This window comes from Lithobates pipiens, unplaced genomic scaffold (genome assembly GCF_037356315.1).
Source record: "Lithobates pipiens isolate NorthernLeopardFrog02 unplaced genomic scaffold, aLitPip1_a1.2 Scaffold_23, whole genome shotgun sequence".
NCBI lineage: Eukaryota > Metazoa > Chordata > Amphibia > Anura > Ranidae > Lithobates > Lithobates pipiens.
This window is the reverse complement of record NW_027507785.1, coordinates 316,957,089-316,974,286: the sequence shown is the minus strand read 5'-3', so window position 1 is coordinate 316,974,286 and position 17,198 is coordinate 316,957,089. Positions and strand designations below refer to the sequence as shown.

Genomic DNA, 17,198 nt, shown 5'->3' with positions numbered 1-17,198 from the left:
AATGGATGTTTAAATACTGTATTCCACTATATAAGCTCAGTTTACTGTTAAAAATAAGTATGAAATGCAAGAATCCGGTGAGTGTAACAAGATGTCCGCTTGCCCCCTTCTCACTGTATCCTACTGTGAACGAGCGTGGGGTGTAGCAAGATGGCGGCGATGGTACGTCACTTCCGCTTAAAAATTCTGACGGGTCGACCACTTTTGACTAAAACAAGGGGAAAGCATGTTTGGACCTGGTAACAGGTCACAATTGGAGGTGAGCTGAAGGAGAAGGGATCTCACCGCTCCAGGAGCACACATGTAGGCTGTAAACTGTCTCTTCAGCTGAGAAGCCACAGGTGTTGGCTATTACCGCTAGCACCAGATGAAAAGCAAGCTCTGGACTGCCGCACTCTTCAGAAGACCACTTTCTTTTATTGGAAAATCACATCACAGCTCAACAAACACAGCGAACAAGGAAAAATTGCTGATGTTTCGCACTAGCTGTATTGCTTATTCATAGCACATGAACAAGCACTACAACTAGTGCAAAACATCAGCAATTTTTCCTTGTTCGCTGTGTTTGTTGAGCTGTGATGTGATTTTCCAATAAAAGAAAGTGGTCTTCTGAAGAGTGCGGCAGTCCGGAGCTTGTTTTTCATCTGTAACTGGAGGTGAGCGCCGTGGTGAATGGTGGTGGGAATCACTGTGCATGGAATAAGAAGAACTGGTACACAAGGATGGACTATTGTAAGTGAACTTTTTTTTTAGCACCAGCATGGAAGAACACCATTTATTATTGTGTGGAAAAAGAAGACTAAATGTTTGATAAATATGCACATGCTTTTGGTTGTTGTGAGAAAACAATAATTTGTTTGTAGTCACCCACATAGTATTTCACACTGACACTGGAGCAATTGGATATTGGTTATTATGGGAGTGGGGGATACAGGGCCGTTTTTAAAGGCAGGGCAAAAGGGGCAGCTGCCGTGGGCCCTGTCCTTGTTGTGGGGCCCAAAGCAGCTGCCTCATACTTGCCAACTATCCTGGTTTAAATTCCCTCAACCCCTGAGGTTTTAGTCCCGTGCTGTGTTCTAATATCTCAGTGTGAAGTGCTGCTACTAATGCTGCCCAGCTCTGCCCTATAGTTGTGTACAGATGACTCACCTGCAGACCCTGTGTTTACATGCCAATTACCGGCATTCATATGTAAATAGCGACAGCATTCATATGTAAATAGTGGCGGCCGGTGGCATTGATATGTATATCATGCCCCCCTGAGGTCATATCCACAGTAATCTCTAGCAACAAGCAGAAATCATGTGCTGTAACCAATAGCTACTGATCAGTGAACCGTAATGTGTGCTGTAACCTCTAGCAACCAGTCAGTGAGCGGTAATGGTACACTGTAACCTCTAGCAACCAGTCAGTGAGAGGTAATGATACACTGTAACCTCTAGCAACCAGTCAGTGAGCGGTAATGATACACTGTAACCTCTGGCAACCAATCGCAATAGCTGCCTGATTTTATTCAGTAAACTGATTTTGAGTCTAGCTGCTATTTATTGTATGTCTCAGAGCAGGTGGAGAGCAAAACTGTATGGGGGGGGGGGGGGGCAAGAAAAGTATTGCCCATGGTTCAATCAATATTAAAGACGGCCCTGGGGGGATAACATAGACATTATTAGTTTTGTACAAAGGAAAGGTACTCTTTAAGCAAACAGTTTAATTTCAGTTTATGTGTGCAGAGTGCAACAAAGATAACGCCACACAACTGCAGCGCTCTGTACAGCTCACCTTCTGGAACCTTGTGACAATGTCATTGGCCATAGTGCTAACTAATGCTGCAATGTCATCCATGAAACGCTCGGGAAACCGATGTTTGCGAGGAGAATCCATTTTGTCTGCAAAGTACAAGTGGTGCACCATGCTCTTGACCTGAAAGAGAGCACAAATATGTTTTGCAATGCCTCAGCTGTGAATTTATTGTAATTTATATCGCAATTATATCGTAACATTTTTTTTTTGTTTTATAATCCAATATTGTCTAAATACAAGAGGCAGATTCTCTTGGTGTGCTTTGTATATTTCTTCCAGATCTGTACAGTAATCCAGTGTGAGACTTTACTGTGAAGCAGCTTCCATGAATAAAGACCACTCACTGCTGCCCTCTCTCTTTGTGCAGGGTGACTGATCTCGTCTCCTCCCCCTCCTGTAGTTATTTGCAGGCAGTCTGTAGTGGGTGGAGCCTGCTGGGTCCCTCCCACTGCACTGCTCTCTGCAAGGGTCTATTTTTCCTTGATGTTCACTATCCTGTTTACACCAATGATTTGGGGAGCTGTTCTTCCCTACTTTGACACCAATAAATAGAGGAGCTACTCTGACCTGGGAACAACAATCTCACTGGCACCACTGATTTGGTGGCTATTTTTCCATTTAAAGGAGAAGTACAGCCAAAGCTCGTTTGGCCGCACTTCTTTTGTGGATCACAGAAATGCAGTTTGTTCTGCACTCCCGTGACCAGTTTTCAGAAGACAGCGGGCTGAAGCCCACTGTCGGCTGCCCTCACAGAGCCGGTCCATGCTCGGGCAGGATTGTGACAATGAAGTCAGGATCCTCCCACATGCCTGCACCGGCACCAGGCTTAGCCTCTCAGCAAGCTGCCAGCTGACCTCACAGAGCCAGTCCAGGCTCGGGCTGGATTGTGACAATGAAGTCATTTTTTCCCACAAATAGAGCTTTCTTTTGGTGGTATTTGGTCACCTCTGCAATTTTTATTTTTTGCGCTATAAACAAAAAAAAAAAAAAAAAAAAAGAGTAAAAATTTTGAAAAATAATTCATTATTTTTTTACTTTTTGCTATAATAAATATCCCCCAAAAAATATATAAAAAAACATTTTATTTCCTCAGTTTAGGCCGATACGTATTCTACATATTTTTGGTAAATAAAAAACAAATCGCACATAAGCGATTATTGATTGACTGGCGCAAACGTTATAGCGTTTACAAAATAAGGGATAGTTTTATAAAAAAAAAATATTTTACTAGTAATGGCGGCGATAAGCGATTTTTTAATTGTGACTACGACATTATGGCGGACACATCGGACATTTTTGGGACCGTTGTCATTTATACAGCAATCAGTGCTATACAAATGCACCGATTCCTGTGTAAATGACACTGGCAGTGGAAGGGTTAACCAGGAGGTGGCAGTGAAGGGGTTAAGTGTGTCCTAGGGGCGTGTTTCTAACTGTGGGGGGCGTGGCTGTGATTTACAGATCACTGATCTCTGCTCCAATCACAGGGAGCAGAGATCAGTGTCACTTGTTGCTAGGCAGAACGGGGAGATGCTGACTCACGGGGGTCCCGGCCGGCGCGCACACAATGGCATGGCGGCACGCCATTCTGCCGACGTATATCTTCGTGCGCCGGTCAGGAAGTGATTAGCAAATGCATTTCTTGGGGCCCTAAAATGCCAGGGCATTAAAAATAATCCCCCCCCACCCCATGACCCGTGTTTGGAAAATATACTTTTTTTTTATGTTTTAAACATTTTTTCACATTTTCTTTTGTACATACTGTGACCAGAGCAATGCAGTGTTACCATAGTAGTGACACTGTACTACTCTTGGGAAGGGGATCAGTATTTAGCTCTATGATTGCTTATAACAGTAATGATCACCGTTATAAGCAATCATCTTTATGATTGCCGTCCATTCATAGCCATTATGTACTTTTGGGATAGCAGTTATTAGCCACAGCTATCACATGGTACAGTGAACTTTTATTGGCCACGTCTGTACCATGTACTACACAATGAATAGCTATGAATGAAAGCCAGTCATTGTGTACAACTGTCATGTGATCGATTTGATTGGTCTGGTACAACTGGCCTGGCACACCGATCTGTCATCCACTGTGTCCGGTGGACACAACAGGTGACAGATTGAGCCACAGCGTGGCTGCTAGAGCGCGCAGAATGCGTGCGACTGGGAGGACGTCATATAAAGTCCTCCTGGAACCAGGGAGCCCCCCCCCCATCCAGCCATCATATTACTATAGGCTGAGTGGAAAGCAGTTAAAGGACTTCATATAGGTGCACGTTTTACCTTCTCTGTAAATATACAAGTTAAAATGCTCCATCTATTTGGACTCACCATAAGTTCGAAGAAGAACCAGGCTTGTTGTAGGGCAGCCTCCCGTACGCCACCGCTGCACACCACCCACTGCAGGGCTAGCTCCTCGTGGAACAGCTACTCGGGAATGAGAAAGTCAATATTAGACAACGTCTAACCTAAATATATGGAACCACAACACTCACAGCAGAGGTAAAGAATGGCAGGCAAAAAAACAAAAAACGAACCATCACAACAGCAAGAATGAATGGCTGAGAAAATCACACAATGATGGACAACAGCTGTCCCACATTTCAGATGATGCTAAACACGGCACAAACGAGGGTGACAAACGAGCAACAAGACAACTGGTTGAAGATGTGAACTAGGTGAACGCTACAGGCATCTTTTATTATGACATATCTGAGCTTACTATTTCTTAAGAGTAGCCACAGACTAGGAAGTTCCCTGTATACAGAACCGGAAAACTGAAATAATTGTAATAAATTGAGAGCTTAATCCTTTTCAAGACATTTTTCAAAAAGCTATATATATATATATATATATATATATATATATATTCCTGGGCCTGGTGTTCAATGCTATGAGATGATGAGAAACCATTTTAGCTACGCATAGTCCCAGTCAATCAATTATGAGCTAGTCGTCCCAGAAGCATTTACGGTCATGGCCAAAAATATTGGCACCCCTGCATATCCGTTATAATGCACCACTTCACCCAGGAGATTGTTGTAATTACAAATTTTTAGGCATTCTCGTGTTTCTTTCTTTTGTTTTTATTGGTAGGACACAAAAAAAGTGGAGAAACAAAAAAGCCAAATCTGACACATACCATGCAAAACTCCAAAAATATACTGGCCAAAATTACTGGTGTAGTAATATGCCCAAATCATTGTGATTGATATGCTTTGATATGCTCTGCTATTTCAATATATAGGATAGCTTAAATTTGCAACGATAACATAATGCTTAGGAAGATGCCTGCACAAGCACTGTACTCTATATATACATGATTGTGGGTTGGTAGGCCATGGGACACAACGCATGACTTATGACTCATAACCAGACAGCCTGTTGACCCGTGTTAACTCATGAGGTGGTATCTTGGAGGGTCACTGACTTGTATAACAATATAACTACATATTTCTATACAAATACATAAATTACTAACCAATCCCCCCTCCCCTCTTTCTATTGGTATGTTGAACCATATATAAGCTGTAACACACCTAATAAAGGCAGACATTTTAAGAATGCATAACTTGCTTCTCATTTCATGGTGTCTCCAGATATCTGAGGGTGCTGTTGGTCTACCTAATAAATGGGTGGTGCTCCAGAATAGCTACTATTTCCTTTCAGATGGGGGCTCGTGTCCGAATTCTGGACCACTCTTCTTCCGCCAACTGCTCCAGGTCTCTCAGATTAGAAGGGTTCCTTTTCCCAACTGCTGCTTTGAGATCTTTCCAGGAGCTCTATGGGATTTAGATCTGGACCCATTGATGGCCATTTCAAGTACTCTCCAGTGCTTTGAAATCATTTCTGGGTGCTCTTTGACATGTGCTTTGGGCTATTGTCCCACTGTAATACCCATGACCTCTGACGGAGACCCAACTTTCTGGTCCTGGGCCCTACGTTGAACCCCAAAATTTTATGGTAGTCTTCAGATTTCATAATGCTACGCATACGGTCAATACATCCAGGGCCTGAAGCAGCAAAGCAACCCCAAAACATCAGTGAACCTCCACCATGTGTGACTGTAGGGACGGTATTCTTTTCTTTAAAGGCCTTTTTTTTCTGTAAACAGTAGAATGATGGGCTTTACCAAAAAGCTGTAATTTTTGTCTGTAATATTTCATCTGTCCACAGCACATTCTTCCAAAAGGATTTTTGCTTCCTCAGGTAAGTTTTTACAAACTCCAATCTGGCTTTTTTATGGGGTCCTCCTGGGTCTCTGACCATAGTGGCCCTTTTCATTCAGTTGGCGACCTATAGTGTGAGCTGATATAGTTGTACCCTGTGCCTAAAGGTCAGCTTGAATTTGTCTGGAAGTTGATCGATGTCCTTTATCCACCATTCAAATAATCATTCATTGGACTCTTTGATCAATTCTTCTCTTTCGTCCACATCCAGAGAGATTAGCTACAGTGCCATGGGCTATACACTTCTGGACATTGAGCACAGTGGACATAGGAACAAGAAGTTCTCTAGAGATGGACTTGTAACTTTGAGATTGTGCAAGCTTTTCCACAATTTTTGTTCTCAAATCCTCTGGAAATTCTTTGCTGCTCTTTTTCTTCTCCATGCTGGCACACAGACAAACAGAAAGGTTGAGTCAATTTTTTACCCTTTTAACTGGTTGCTGTTGTGATTTCTATGTTGTGAGCACCTGTATTTGATACAGGTGAGTTCAATTACAAATTACAGGAGCATTAAAAACTTGGAATTTCTTGGACCGATCATGGTTTTGTAGATGTACACTCTATGCTCACTCCGACTAAAATTATTACTTTTGCAGCTCTTCGTTCTTCCCATGATATCCCCCTTAGGGAATATTATTCCTACCTCCAACTCAAGCACTTCCTCCAACAACTGATTAGGTCCCGGACTACTCCTTACACCATGTCTCCTTTCGAGAGTTTATGTAGATCCCGACCCCATACCTCGGGTATGATTTCCCTTATTTATGCAGCTATCATTTCCTCCAAGAAACCGCCACTGCGGTCCTATCATCTCCAATGGGAGGCCGAATTAGGTAAACAACTGGACCCGGAGGACTGGCGGGATGTGTACAAGGTGTTCTATAGGTGGTATTGCACCCCGGCGAGGCTGGCAACTTTTATCCCGTCTCACTCCCCCCTATGCTTTCGCGGATGCTCGCAGGAGGGCACCATGGCCCACATTTGGTGGATCTGCCCCAGGGTGTGCAGACTTTGGGTCAGAATATATGCACTACTTTGTACACTTTTTAACACTGACATCAAGAGAGACCCTTTTGAGGCCCTCCTGTGGAAACTGGTCGCAGAGCTTCTGCGTCCTGAGCGTCAGCTAACCGCACATATATTTACTGCAACTAAACTGACCATAGCACAGGCCTGGATGACCCCGGTCCTTAGCTACGAAGCAGTTAAATACTGCGTAAACAACATTATGGTGAATGAGAAGCTGACAGCGGTAGTATCAGGTACCCATGCTAAATTCCTTCGGGTCTGGCAGCCCTGGGTGGCTCATACTCGCCCTTCCAGATTCGATCCGGAACTCCTTTCCCTTTAAATGCTGACTGTTCCCCGCACCTCAGGGACCCCCCCACCTCCCTTACCTCCCTTTCCCTCCCTCCTCCCCCTCCCTCTTTTCCTTTCTTTTCTTTTTCTCTCCTCACTGCTCTGCCGTCTCTTATTCTTGCTCTTACTTGATCTTTTTACTCACAAGTTTGATTCTGTTAGTACTGAAGGTTGCTCAGTGGTAATCTCTAGGCCGTAGCGGGGACTCATACCCCCTTATGAAGGCTGCCCAGATTGGTCTTCTCCTCTTGCTAAGGTTTTGTATGAAGTTCTATATGTTATGTGGTATGTCAATAAGAGAGTGACAATGGGCACACGAACCCTGATTGTTTCTACGCCCTTTTTATTGTGCCCTACGGAGTGCGGCTGCATGCTGCAGCCCACCTATGTTACTCCTTGGCTGTATATTATGGGTCTGGCAGCAGTCCAACTCTGCCATGATTGTATGCAATTCTCCACCTGTTTACCTATATGTATAAGACATATTCTTTGTTATAACTGTACTTTCTCACAGATGTGAATTTCAATAAACTCTTTGTTAAAAAAAAAAAAAAACTTGGAATTTCTCACGATTTTGAGATTCAGTCCATTTTTGGAGTTTTGTGTGGAATCTGTCAGATTTGGCTTTTTGTTTCTCCACTTTTGTGTGTCCTACCAATACAAACTAAAGAAACAAACATGAGAATGCCTAAACATTTGTGATTGCAACAATTTTCTGGGTTAAGTGGTGCATTATCTGATGTGCAGGGGTGCCAATATTTTTGGCCATAACTGTAAATATAAGGGGATCCCAGGATGCCTTCTTTGACCCCATAAACACAAAGAACAAAGCCTGTTGGAAGTGCCTGCAAATTTAGTAGTCAACCGAAGAGAATCTAAACTGGAAAGCCCATCGATGATCCAAATCCAGTTCTCACAAGACAGGAAGAAAAGTGGTAAAAAAAAAAAAAGAAAAGAAAAATTAATTTGCTTGGATTTATTCAAGAAGCAAAGACTTTTCTTTGTGCACTAAATCCTTACGAACCTACTATAGTTGGTAAACGCCAAACTGTTGACTGCAAAAAAATATATTATGAGCTCTTTATCTTCGCCACTGAAGGAAACAGTTGTAAGCAGAGATTCTCTTTGTTTCAACCTGGAATTATAAATTTGGATAAATCTACCTTTTTGGTGGGTAACCGTCCGGTTAAAGTTTGTAAGAAACTCGAAGTCTCAGTGTGCGATGACATGCGATTACACCGATCCAAACCCTATGAAGTGGAGATGAACGAGGAGTGGTGAGAGTAGATTAAACTTGACCAGAAATGGACTCTAGGAAGGTCCCCTCCGTTGTGGTGTTATTACGGCCCCCCAAACAAGGATATTACTCATAATTGTTACCCCAGGGGCATTGGTTTAGAGAGAAGGATTTGGTTGAAACTTCGTTATTTGCCACTGTTAGTTAAAGCAAGCAAATTTCAAAGCGCATGCAAAAGGACAGTGAAAAGAGCATTTATTTATTTTTTGTGTAATAATGTTTTAAAACTGGTAACAATTAATCGAACTATGCAATAGCTGTGACACCAAACAAGAGGTGAGGTCTATCAGGTTTGGTGCTATTAGTTTGTATGACTTCTGAATTGCTAGCATTAAAGCGTGTGGGCCAGTCCTCCATTGAATGCAGAAAGGTGAGGATACGAGTCAAGTTGTCCTTCAGTGACATTTTCCTGGGCACGGCCCAATCAACAGCATTCACTAAAACTTGATTTTTTCAAGTGGATCCTACACTTCATAGGGCCTTAGCAAAGTCAATGAAGTGTAGGATCCACTTGGAACAATAAGGTTTTATTGAATGTTGATGAGTGCCATGTGGGGCTTACAATTGTATTTGACGTTGTGAATTGGGGAACAGATAAGTTCCCATTGATGGTTTGGCATACATTTGGGATACATTTGTTGGGATAAATACTTTGGACTCTGGATCCTTTTATGTGGCACTCTTAAGTAGCCCATAGATTGTGTGATTTTCTTGCCTTCCACCACGGATGGAAGGCAAGAAAATTCATGGATTCCCCCATCAACACAGTCAATGCTGATGGGGGAATCCATCAATTTTCTTTCTTTCCAACCATGGTGGAAGGAAAAAAAAATTGCACAATTGTGTTCTGCCAACAGGGAGTCTTCCTGGCCAGCAGAACACAATTATTACTGCAGCGGCTTTAGCCCTCGGAAGTAATCTCATGAAAATAATTTGACAGGCTGGTTGTACACAAATTGATAAATGGCCTAATCTTGGCCGGTCCCTACTGAACCAACTGAGATTTGATTTATCTATAGCCGGCTTAACTCATCTTCAGATAAGCCCAACTTGGATGTCCAATGCCTGAGAGCATACTAACCAGATCCACTTTGCTCCACAAGCCTGATTCAGAAGCAACCAAAGATCTTGAACCTCTCATCTAAACACTCTCTATGGCCTAGGAGAGTGATGGCGAACCTTGGCACCCTAGATGTTTTGGAACTACATTTCCCATGATGCTCAACTACACTGCAGAGTGCATGAGCATCATGGGAAATGTAGTTCCAAAACATCTGGGGTGCCAAGGTTCGCCATCACTGGCCTAGGATATGATAGGCTCACTTTAATAAAAGGGTAAACAGCAGATAAAAATGCAGTATACTCTAGCAACTCAATTTCACTTTATAGTAGTAAAGTTGTGCTGTGCTTGCTGTCAAATTTCATAAACCAGCCCCCTTCACATGAGTCGCCAATCTATTTCCTAACTACCGCCATACAGACGCTCTTCAGGTCCCAATCCTAAAAAGCGCCGGTCAGATGAAAAGGTAAATCTGGGCCTCTCTCTATTATCTAGTAGTTTCAATGTAAAAGGCAGCCGATACAGGATATGGGTGAGAAGACACAGAACGGCATGCAGAGAGATCAGGACATGAAACAGATTCCGGAACACAAGACGTCTACGTTTTGATAATTACACAGAGTGTCAATGCAATGCAAAAGGTAATAGGTCATCCAAATTCACATAAAGCAGCAGTAACAAGAATTCCAATGTACAAAAATAGGAAATGGTTGTCAAAAAAAAGAAAACGTTTTTTTTATCCAACTATTCGTGCCTCAAACACATTTTGTCTTCACTAAAAGCAGAATGTTAGGCCAATATAAAAATACTACAAACTAAACAAATTTTGGTTCAGATGTGTGTCTGCTAATGCATAGGAAGTAAATGAAAGCTCTTTATAGCTTTCTCACAGTGAATTTGGTTTTTGCTTTTTCTTTAACCTTGCTGTCTTGCAGGCTCGTTCCAGCTCAACAATTGGCAAGGTAGTCAAGCCAGAGTCATAACATTTCAGCAGATTTTATAGGCTATTCAGAGCATAATAGTAAATCACTTACACTGCTATTGCTTCACCTGCTGACTGCAAGTGATAACTATAACATAGTAATATACAGGGCTTTTTTCCAGCAGGAGTGTGGGGGAACACAGTTCCTGCACCTTCAGCACCGAATTTATGCAATGGCAAGGTGTACTGGGGTATGCTGGAGGTTCTGTTGATGCTGGCTGGCAGAACTCTTCCTTTGTGTGGGGGGTCTATTGGTGCTGGGTGGGGGGGGGGGGCATTGTTGAGGGAGAGGTCTATTTTTGCTGGCTGCTGGGAAATCTGTTGTCGCAGGGGGTCCATTGTTGCTGGGGGGGGGGGTATAATGTTGCTTGGGGGTATCCATTACTGCTGGGGTGGGGTCCATATTGTTGCTGGCCATGCAGAGGATCTATTTTCTCTGCTTTTCTTGTGTTTGTTAACAAATCCCACACAAATTATTTAGCACCACAAAATGATTCTTGGATCCATATTCTCTAAAAGAGACGGTGCTCAGAGGTGGGTAGGGGGTGCAACCAAGGGACGGTGCTCAGAGGTGGTTAGAGAGTGGAACCAAGGGACGGTGCTCAGAGGTGGGTAGAGGGTGAAACCAAGGGACGGTGCTCAGAGGTGAGTAGAGGGTGGAACCAAGGGACGGTGCTCAGAGGTGGGCAGGGGGTGGAACCAAGGGACGGTGCTCAGAGGTGGGCAGGGGGTGGAATCAAGGGACGGTGCTCAGAGGTGGGCAGGGGCTGGAATCAAGGGATGGTGCTCAGAGGTGGGCAGGGGTGGAAACAAGGGACGGTGCTCAGAGGTGGGTAGGTGGTGGAACCAAGGGATGGTGCTCAGAGGTTGGTAAAGGGTGTAACCAAGGGACAGTGCTCAGAGGTGGGTAGGGGGTGGAACCAAGGGACGGTGCTCAGAGGTGGGTAGAAGGTGGAACCAAGGGACGGTGCTCAGAGGTGGGTAGGTGGTGGAACCAAGGGATGGTGCTCAGAGGTTGGTAAAGGGTGTAACCAAGGGACGGTGCTCAGAGGTGGGTAGGGGGTGGAACCAAGGGACGGTGCTCAGAGGTGGGCAGGGGGTGGAACCAAGGGACGGTGCTCAGAGGTGGGCAGGGGGTGGAACCAAGGGACGGTGCTCAGAGGTGGGCAGGGGGTGGAACCAAGGGACAGTGCTCAGAAGTGGGCAGGGGGTGGAAACAAGGGACGGTGCTCAGAGGTGGGCAGGGGGTGGAAGCAAGGGATGGTGCTCAGAGGTGGGTGGGGGTGGAGACAAGGAGCGGCTCAGAAGGGGGGAGTTTCTGCACTTATTCTCGGAGCTAAAAAGCCCCGGTCATATATAATATTTCAAATGCACAAAAAAATTTTTTGGTGCTAAAAATAAGAAAACACATTTCCTTTAGAACACTACTAACTGTTGCTTTTAGTAATCTTTCAGGATGGGATTTCATTTGAATCAAATAAATGAAGACAATTATGAAAGCCCCATTCATGGATGCCAATAACAAGCTTCATTTCTTAGACAGATGTTCAAACACATGAGATGAACAATGAGATGGAAATGGAGATGAATCATTCCGTAGACACACCACCTGCACTGAGTCAGCACCGGGGCTGGGGTTAGCCCCCCACTGGGTCGTCTTGGGACCCCCCGTGTTGACCCAGGAGTTGGATCGATCCAAACCCTGCTCCCAAGACAGACAGCAGTAAGGAAAGGAGAGATGTTATAGGTTATTACAGAGGATCAAATCAAAGGGAGAGAAATATTTGGGCAAAGGGCAGTGTGCATTAGTTTCTGTTAACAATAAAAAAAATATATATAAAAGGGTGACAACAGATTAATTCATATCAAACAGCAAACAACATAGCATTTGTGATTATTATTTTTTCTGATTATTATTTTTTTCCTACACTATTGGTTCAGGCACACAGGTGAATACTGTTGGTACTTCAGAAGAGACAACGACCGAAGGCTACTGCATGAATCTGCTGGACTCGTGGTCGGGGATGGTCCAATTCACTTCAATGTTGAGCACAGCTTGTCATGAATGCAGAGCACCATAGTACTACAACGTGCTTCAGAAAAAAGAATTACATAGCCGATAATGGTTCAACCACTTGACCTCCAGAATATTTTTGCAATACGGCATTGCGTTATTTTAACTGACAATTGCACGGTCATGTGACGCTGTACATAAATAAAATGAATGTCCTTTTTTTTCCCTCCCACAAATAGCGCTTTCTTTTGGTGGTATTCGATCACCTCTGCGGTTTTTATTTTTTGTGCTATAAACAAAAAAAAGAGCGACAATTTAAAAAAACAAAACAAAAAAACTATATTTTTTACTTCCAATATGTATTCTGCTACATATTTTTGGTAATAAAAAATCCCAGTAAGTGTATATTGATTGGTTTACACAAACATTATAGTGTTTACAAACTATGGTTTATATTTATAGAATTTTTTTTTTTTATATATATATATATTAGTAGTGGTGGCAATTAGTAACTTAGTGGGACCACAATATATATATATATATATATATATATATATATATATATATTTTTTTTTTTTCAATAGAACTATATCAGCATACTATCATTTAACCCCTGAGGAAGGAAATGAATACAATATCAATCTAGCCTTTTGGCTTTTTTTCCCCGAAACATGTTGGGATTTTTTTGCGACCACCACTTACATTCGACTTTATGTCTAGAATATCCGTGCGTCTCAACATCTAACAGCTGTTACATCATATTGGTATGTGTTCTATTCCAATTGTTTTTAGATGTTTATTGTCTATATCATTTTGTATTTAGCTACTGAATAAAATGTATATATTTTTATACATTTCTAGCACCATTGTTCTCAATATCTTGTCAATTTTCTTACCCGCACTATCCCTTGGGGCATGTTCTCCAAGTTCTTTAATACATTTGGGATTTCTCAATGGTTGGTTTTCTCTCTTTTTTTCTATTTTCTACTGCAATATTGCGGCGCACAAATGGACACTAACTGACACTTTGTGGAAACCAGTGACGCTAATACAGTGATCAGTGCTAAAAATATGCACGATCACTGTACTAATGACACTGGCTGGGAAGGGGATAAAGATCTAGGGTGATCAAAGTGTTAACTCTGTGCCTAGCCAGTGTTTTTGTGTACTGTGTGAGGTGCTTTTATTAAGAGAAGAGATGTATTGTTTAAATAGGATGTATCCCCCCGGCGGCACGTGCACACCCCCTGCAGGCAGAAGTGCAGAATCACGTATATATATGCGATCCTGGACGGGAGGTCTGCCCTGTAGCAGAAAATCTGCTATAGGGTGGTCTGGAATTGAGAAGTCTCTTCAATTCTGGTGCACTGATTTGTGTAGAAATATGTACAGTATTTTTTGCTTCTTCAAGAAAATGCTGAACAATAGGGCAGGAAAATCCCCTCTTAAAGGGGTTGTAAACCCTCGTGTTTTTTCACCTTAATCCTATGCATTAAGACAGAAAACCTTCTGTCATGCAGCAGCCCCCCAGACCCCTCATTTTACTTACCAGAACCCATTCTTTCTCAGCTTGGGATGAGCACACCAGCTCTAGCTGGTGTCTCATGTCCCGATTGAATAAACTGATAGCCGCGCAGCCATTGGCTCCCGCTGCAGTCAATCAAATCCAATGACACGGGCGCAAAAGGGTGGGGCAGAGTCCCGCTGTCTGCATCAAGAGACGCAGCAGCAGGACTCCGGAGCGTGCCCACACTGGGGTCCCGAAGGAAGGCGCTGCTTCGACAGGGCTTTCGAGAAGAGGAGGTGCTACGACTGCCGCTGGGAGACCCCAGAAGAGGAGGACCAAAATCAACTGCACAGAGGAGATAAGTATTACACGTTTATTTAAAAAAAAAAAAAAAAAGAGGGTTTAGTAACCCTTTAATCTCTGCCTGTCAGCTCCTCCCCTGCCAGAAGCCCAATTTGTGGACATTTCTACTGTTACACTCAGCCAGAGCTCAGTTCTAGGTGCGCCTGTCTTTCAGTAAGGGCTTGTTCACAAGTGTGGCAGGCACTGCTGCTCCTCTGAAAAACTCATACAGTGAGGATCTGCCATCTCCTCACCACCTTGCTTAACCCTATAATTGCCGTACTATCATGATGCAATCGTGTGCATTGCATGCAGTTGCGGCACAGTTCCGGCACGCCCCCATCGAACTGCATTAGTCACATTAGGTGGCGCCACCACCTGCCACGTGTAGCATGCCATTTTAACTTTTGACACAGCTTCCAAGCATGGCATCAAAGTGAACTGCTGTATCTTTAGTGTTCACGAGGGCAGTCGGGAGGCAGCAAAACCACAGCTCAACTGCCTGGTTTTACTCTGCCCCCCCCCTCAACCTCACATGTGAATGAGCCCTAAGTAAAGATGTTTTCAAGACAGTCTTCTGTACTTGTTGAAAATAACCTAGCCTAAAAGATGAAAAACTGATACAGTTATCACATAACATGTGTTGTCAGGCGTTAATGCAATTCTATTGTGTGAACGAGCCCTACATCTGAAGTGTATCCCAGTGGCTAAAGAATGACAAGCTCCGCTCACTATAGAGATGCAGAGGAAACCGTCTTTAAAACATTGACCTCAGATCGTTGCCCGCATTCTCCACCAAAAACAAAAAACACTGCCCTGAGTCTGAGCACCGGCCAGCCAAGTCTCTTCAGGTCCACATAATGTATTCACCTGTGTGCATGATACTTCCACGGGGTCAGTCCACCCAGAACTGGCATCTCAGTTTTTGGTTGTACCCGCAGTCTCTCTGTGACTCAGTGCTGAGATTCTGTACTTGAGTCCCCATCTGCATTATAATCCCTGATATTTATCTTACATTACAAAGAATATAATATAAGTTATCAACACCAAGAATGCCGCCTGCAACAGGTAAGAAGCCAGTAAAGAGATGCTGAAGACCAGGCTCCACCCACAACTGAGGTATCACTTTCTGTGGACTGACCCCTTTTCATACAATACAATGTACACAGTGCAGCATATTTTACATCAATGAAAATTTCATATAAAAACAATTTTTCTCATTTATTTGTAGCAGGAATTCAAATGCATAAAATACTTGTTTGTCGACGAATCGATGCCTAAACACTTTCAGATTGCTTTGTATCCCTTTCCAGCCCTATGCAGATCAACTTCCAGGTGATCATATGTCTTCAGAGAGCTCCTTTTTAACGAGGCGTGGTTCACAGCAGCTGGTGCTTCTTATGAACAGCAATCTTAAAACGTTTCAGTGTCTTTCATCGATCGAGGTAGCTCTAAACCACACCTCCGAGCTCATGTCATTAATTGGACTCCAGGTAATGCATACTACTGACCCCAATTAGCTTTCTTTTGTTTGTTTAACCCAGGTCTGGTCACCTCCACCTGTAACCAATTAATGGGTTTATTTTTTAATTAAGTGATTTATGCCCTTCGTACCTCACAGGGGCTGCTTCCCTTATATATACTTGTTTTTAATGTCATATTTTTATGCTTTTGATGAAGGTCTAAGGGCGAAACGCGTCAAGATTTTGGATGATGTTATTGCTCTAATGCTTGAATAAATATTTTCTATGGAGAAGCTGTCGACTTGCCTGCCTGTACTTTCTATGGATAACTAGCTTTCTTTGATGTAGTCTATGGGTTCACTTACTTTTTACTCCAGTATTGTGAACGTTTAATAGGTGCGTTCAATAAAGACACAAGAAATTTGAATTGTTTGTGCGTGTGATCAGCTTAAAGCGGACATACAGTCATTTTTTTTTTCATCTTCCCATCTATTAAGTCTTCTGCTCTTGTTGTTGTTTTAACTTCCGATAGTAAAACATTATTTATTTTTTTCTGCCAGTAAATCCCTTATACAGCCCATTTCCTGTTTCTTGTCTGGTCATTAGCCTAGGCTTATGACATCATGCAGGGCTCTCACTCTCAAGAGAGTTTGCCAGGGAGGGAGGGGTGATGAGCCATAAGAGGGCCAATGAGAGCGGCAGAGGTGGAGGTGTGTCTGTGTAAATCCAGGAAGTGAACAGGCAGCAGCTTCAGCTACCCACAGTTAAAATGGCTGCAGCCAGACTTAGTGGAGGGAGATTTCTGCAGCATATTTGGCAAGTACAGAATAGCAGTATATATAAAATAATATGCAAAGTGGTTGGAGGGAAGCTTCAGAACGGCAAAGATGTTTTTATTACAAATTATGTGAGCAGACTGCAGTTCCTCGTTAAGCACTTTGTGTTAGTCTACTGCATAGCTCCCAACTGTCCCTGATTTGGAGCAATGTCCCTCTGTCCCTCATTGCTCATTTGTCCCTCACTTTACTCTGATCTATAGAGTTGTATATAAATGCACTTTTTATCTTTCAAAATGTCTTTCCCAGTGATAAACCTTTCATCCAAATTATAAATTGCTGCATTTGTAAATTTTAAAC

The 17,198-nt window shown here is 43.0% G+C and overlaps 1 protein-coding gene across 7 annotated transcripts in view; it reads right to left on the bottom strand.

The window, feature by feature from the left end:
* DOCK7 (dedicator of cytokinesis 7) overlaps nucleotides 1–17,198 on the bottom strand; it is a 307,570-nt gene that overhangs the window by 92,782 nt on the left and 197,590 nt on the right. For 4 of the 7 annotated variants that reach the window (XM_077450569.1, XM_077450571.1, XM_077450572.1 and 1 more), the window contains exons 23-25: nucleotides 12,346–12,438; nucleotides 4,141–4,236; nucleotides 1,780–1,920 (exon numbers count right to left, since the gene is read on the bottom strand). In XM_077450569.1, the coding sequence (XP_077306695.1) occupies nucleotides 1,780–1,920; nucleotides 4,141–4,236; nucleotides 12,346–12,438 (330 nt within the window). Of the gene's footprint in view, nucleotides 1–1,779; nucleotides 1,921–4,140; nucleotides 4,237–8,560; nucleotides 8,648–12,345; nucleotides 12,439–17,198 lie in introns of all 7 variants that reach the window. The other 3 variants (XM_077450570.1, XM_077450573.1, XM_077450575.1) reach the window with 2 other exon arrangements.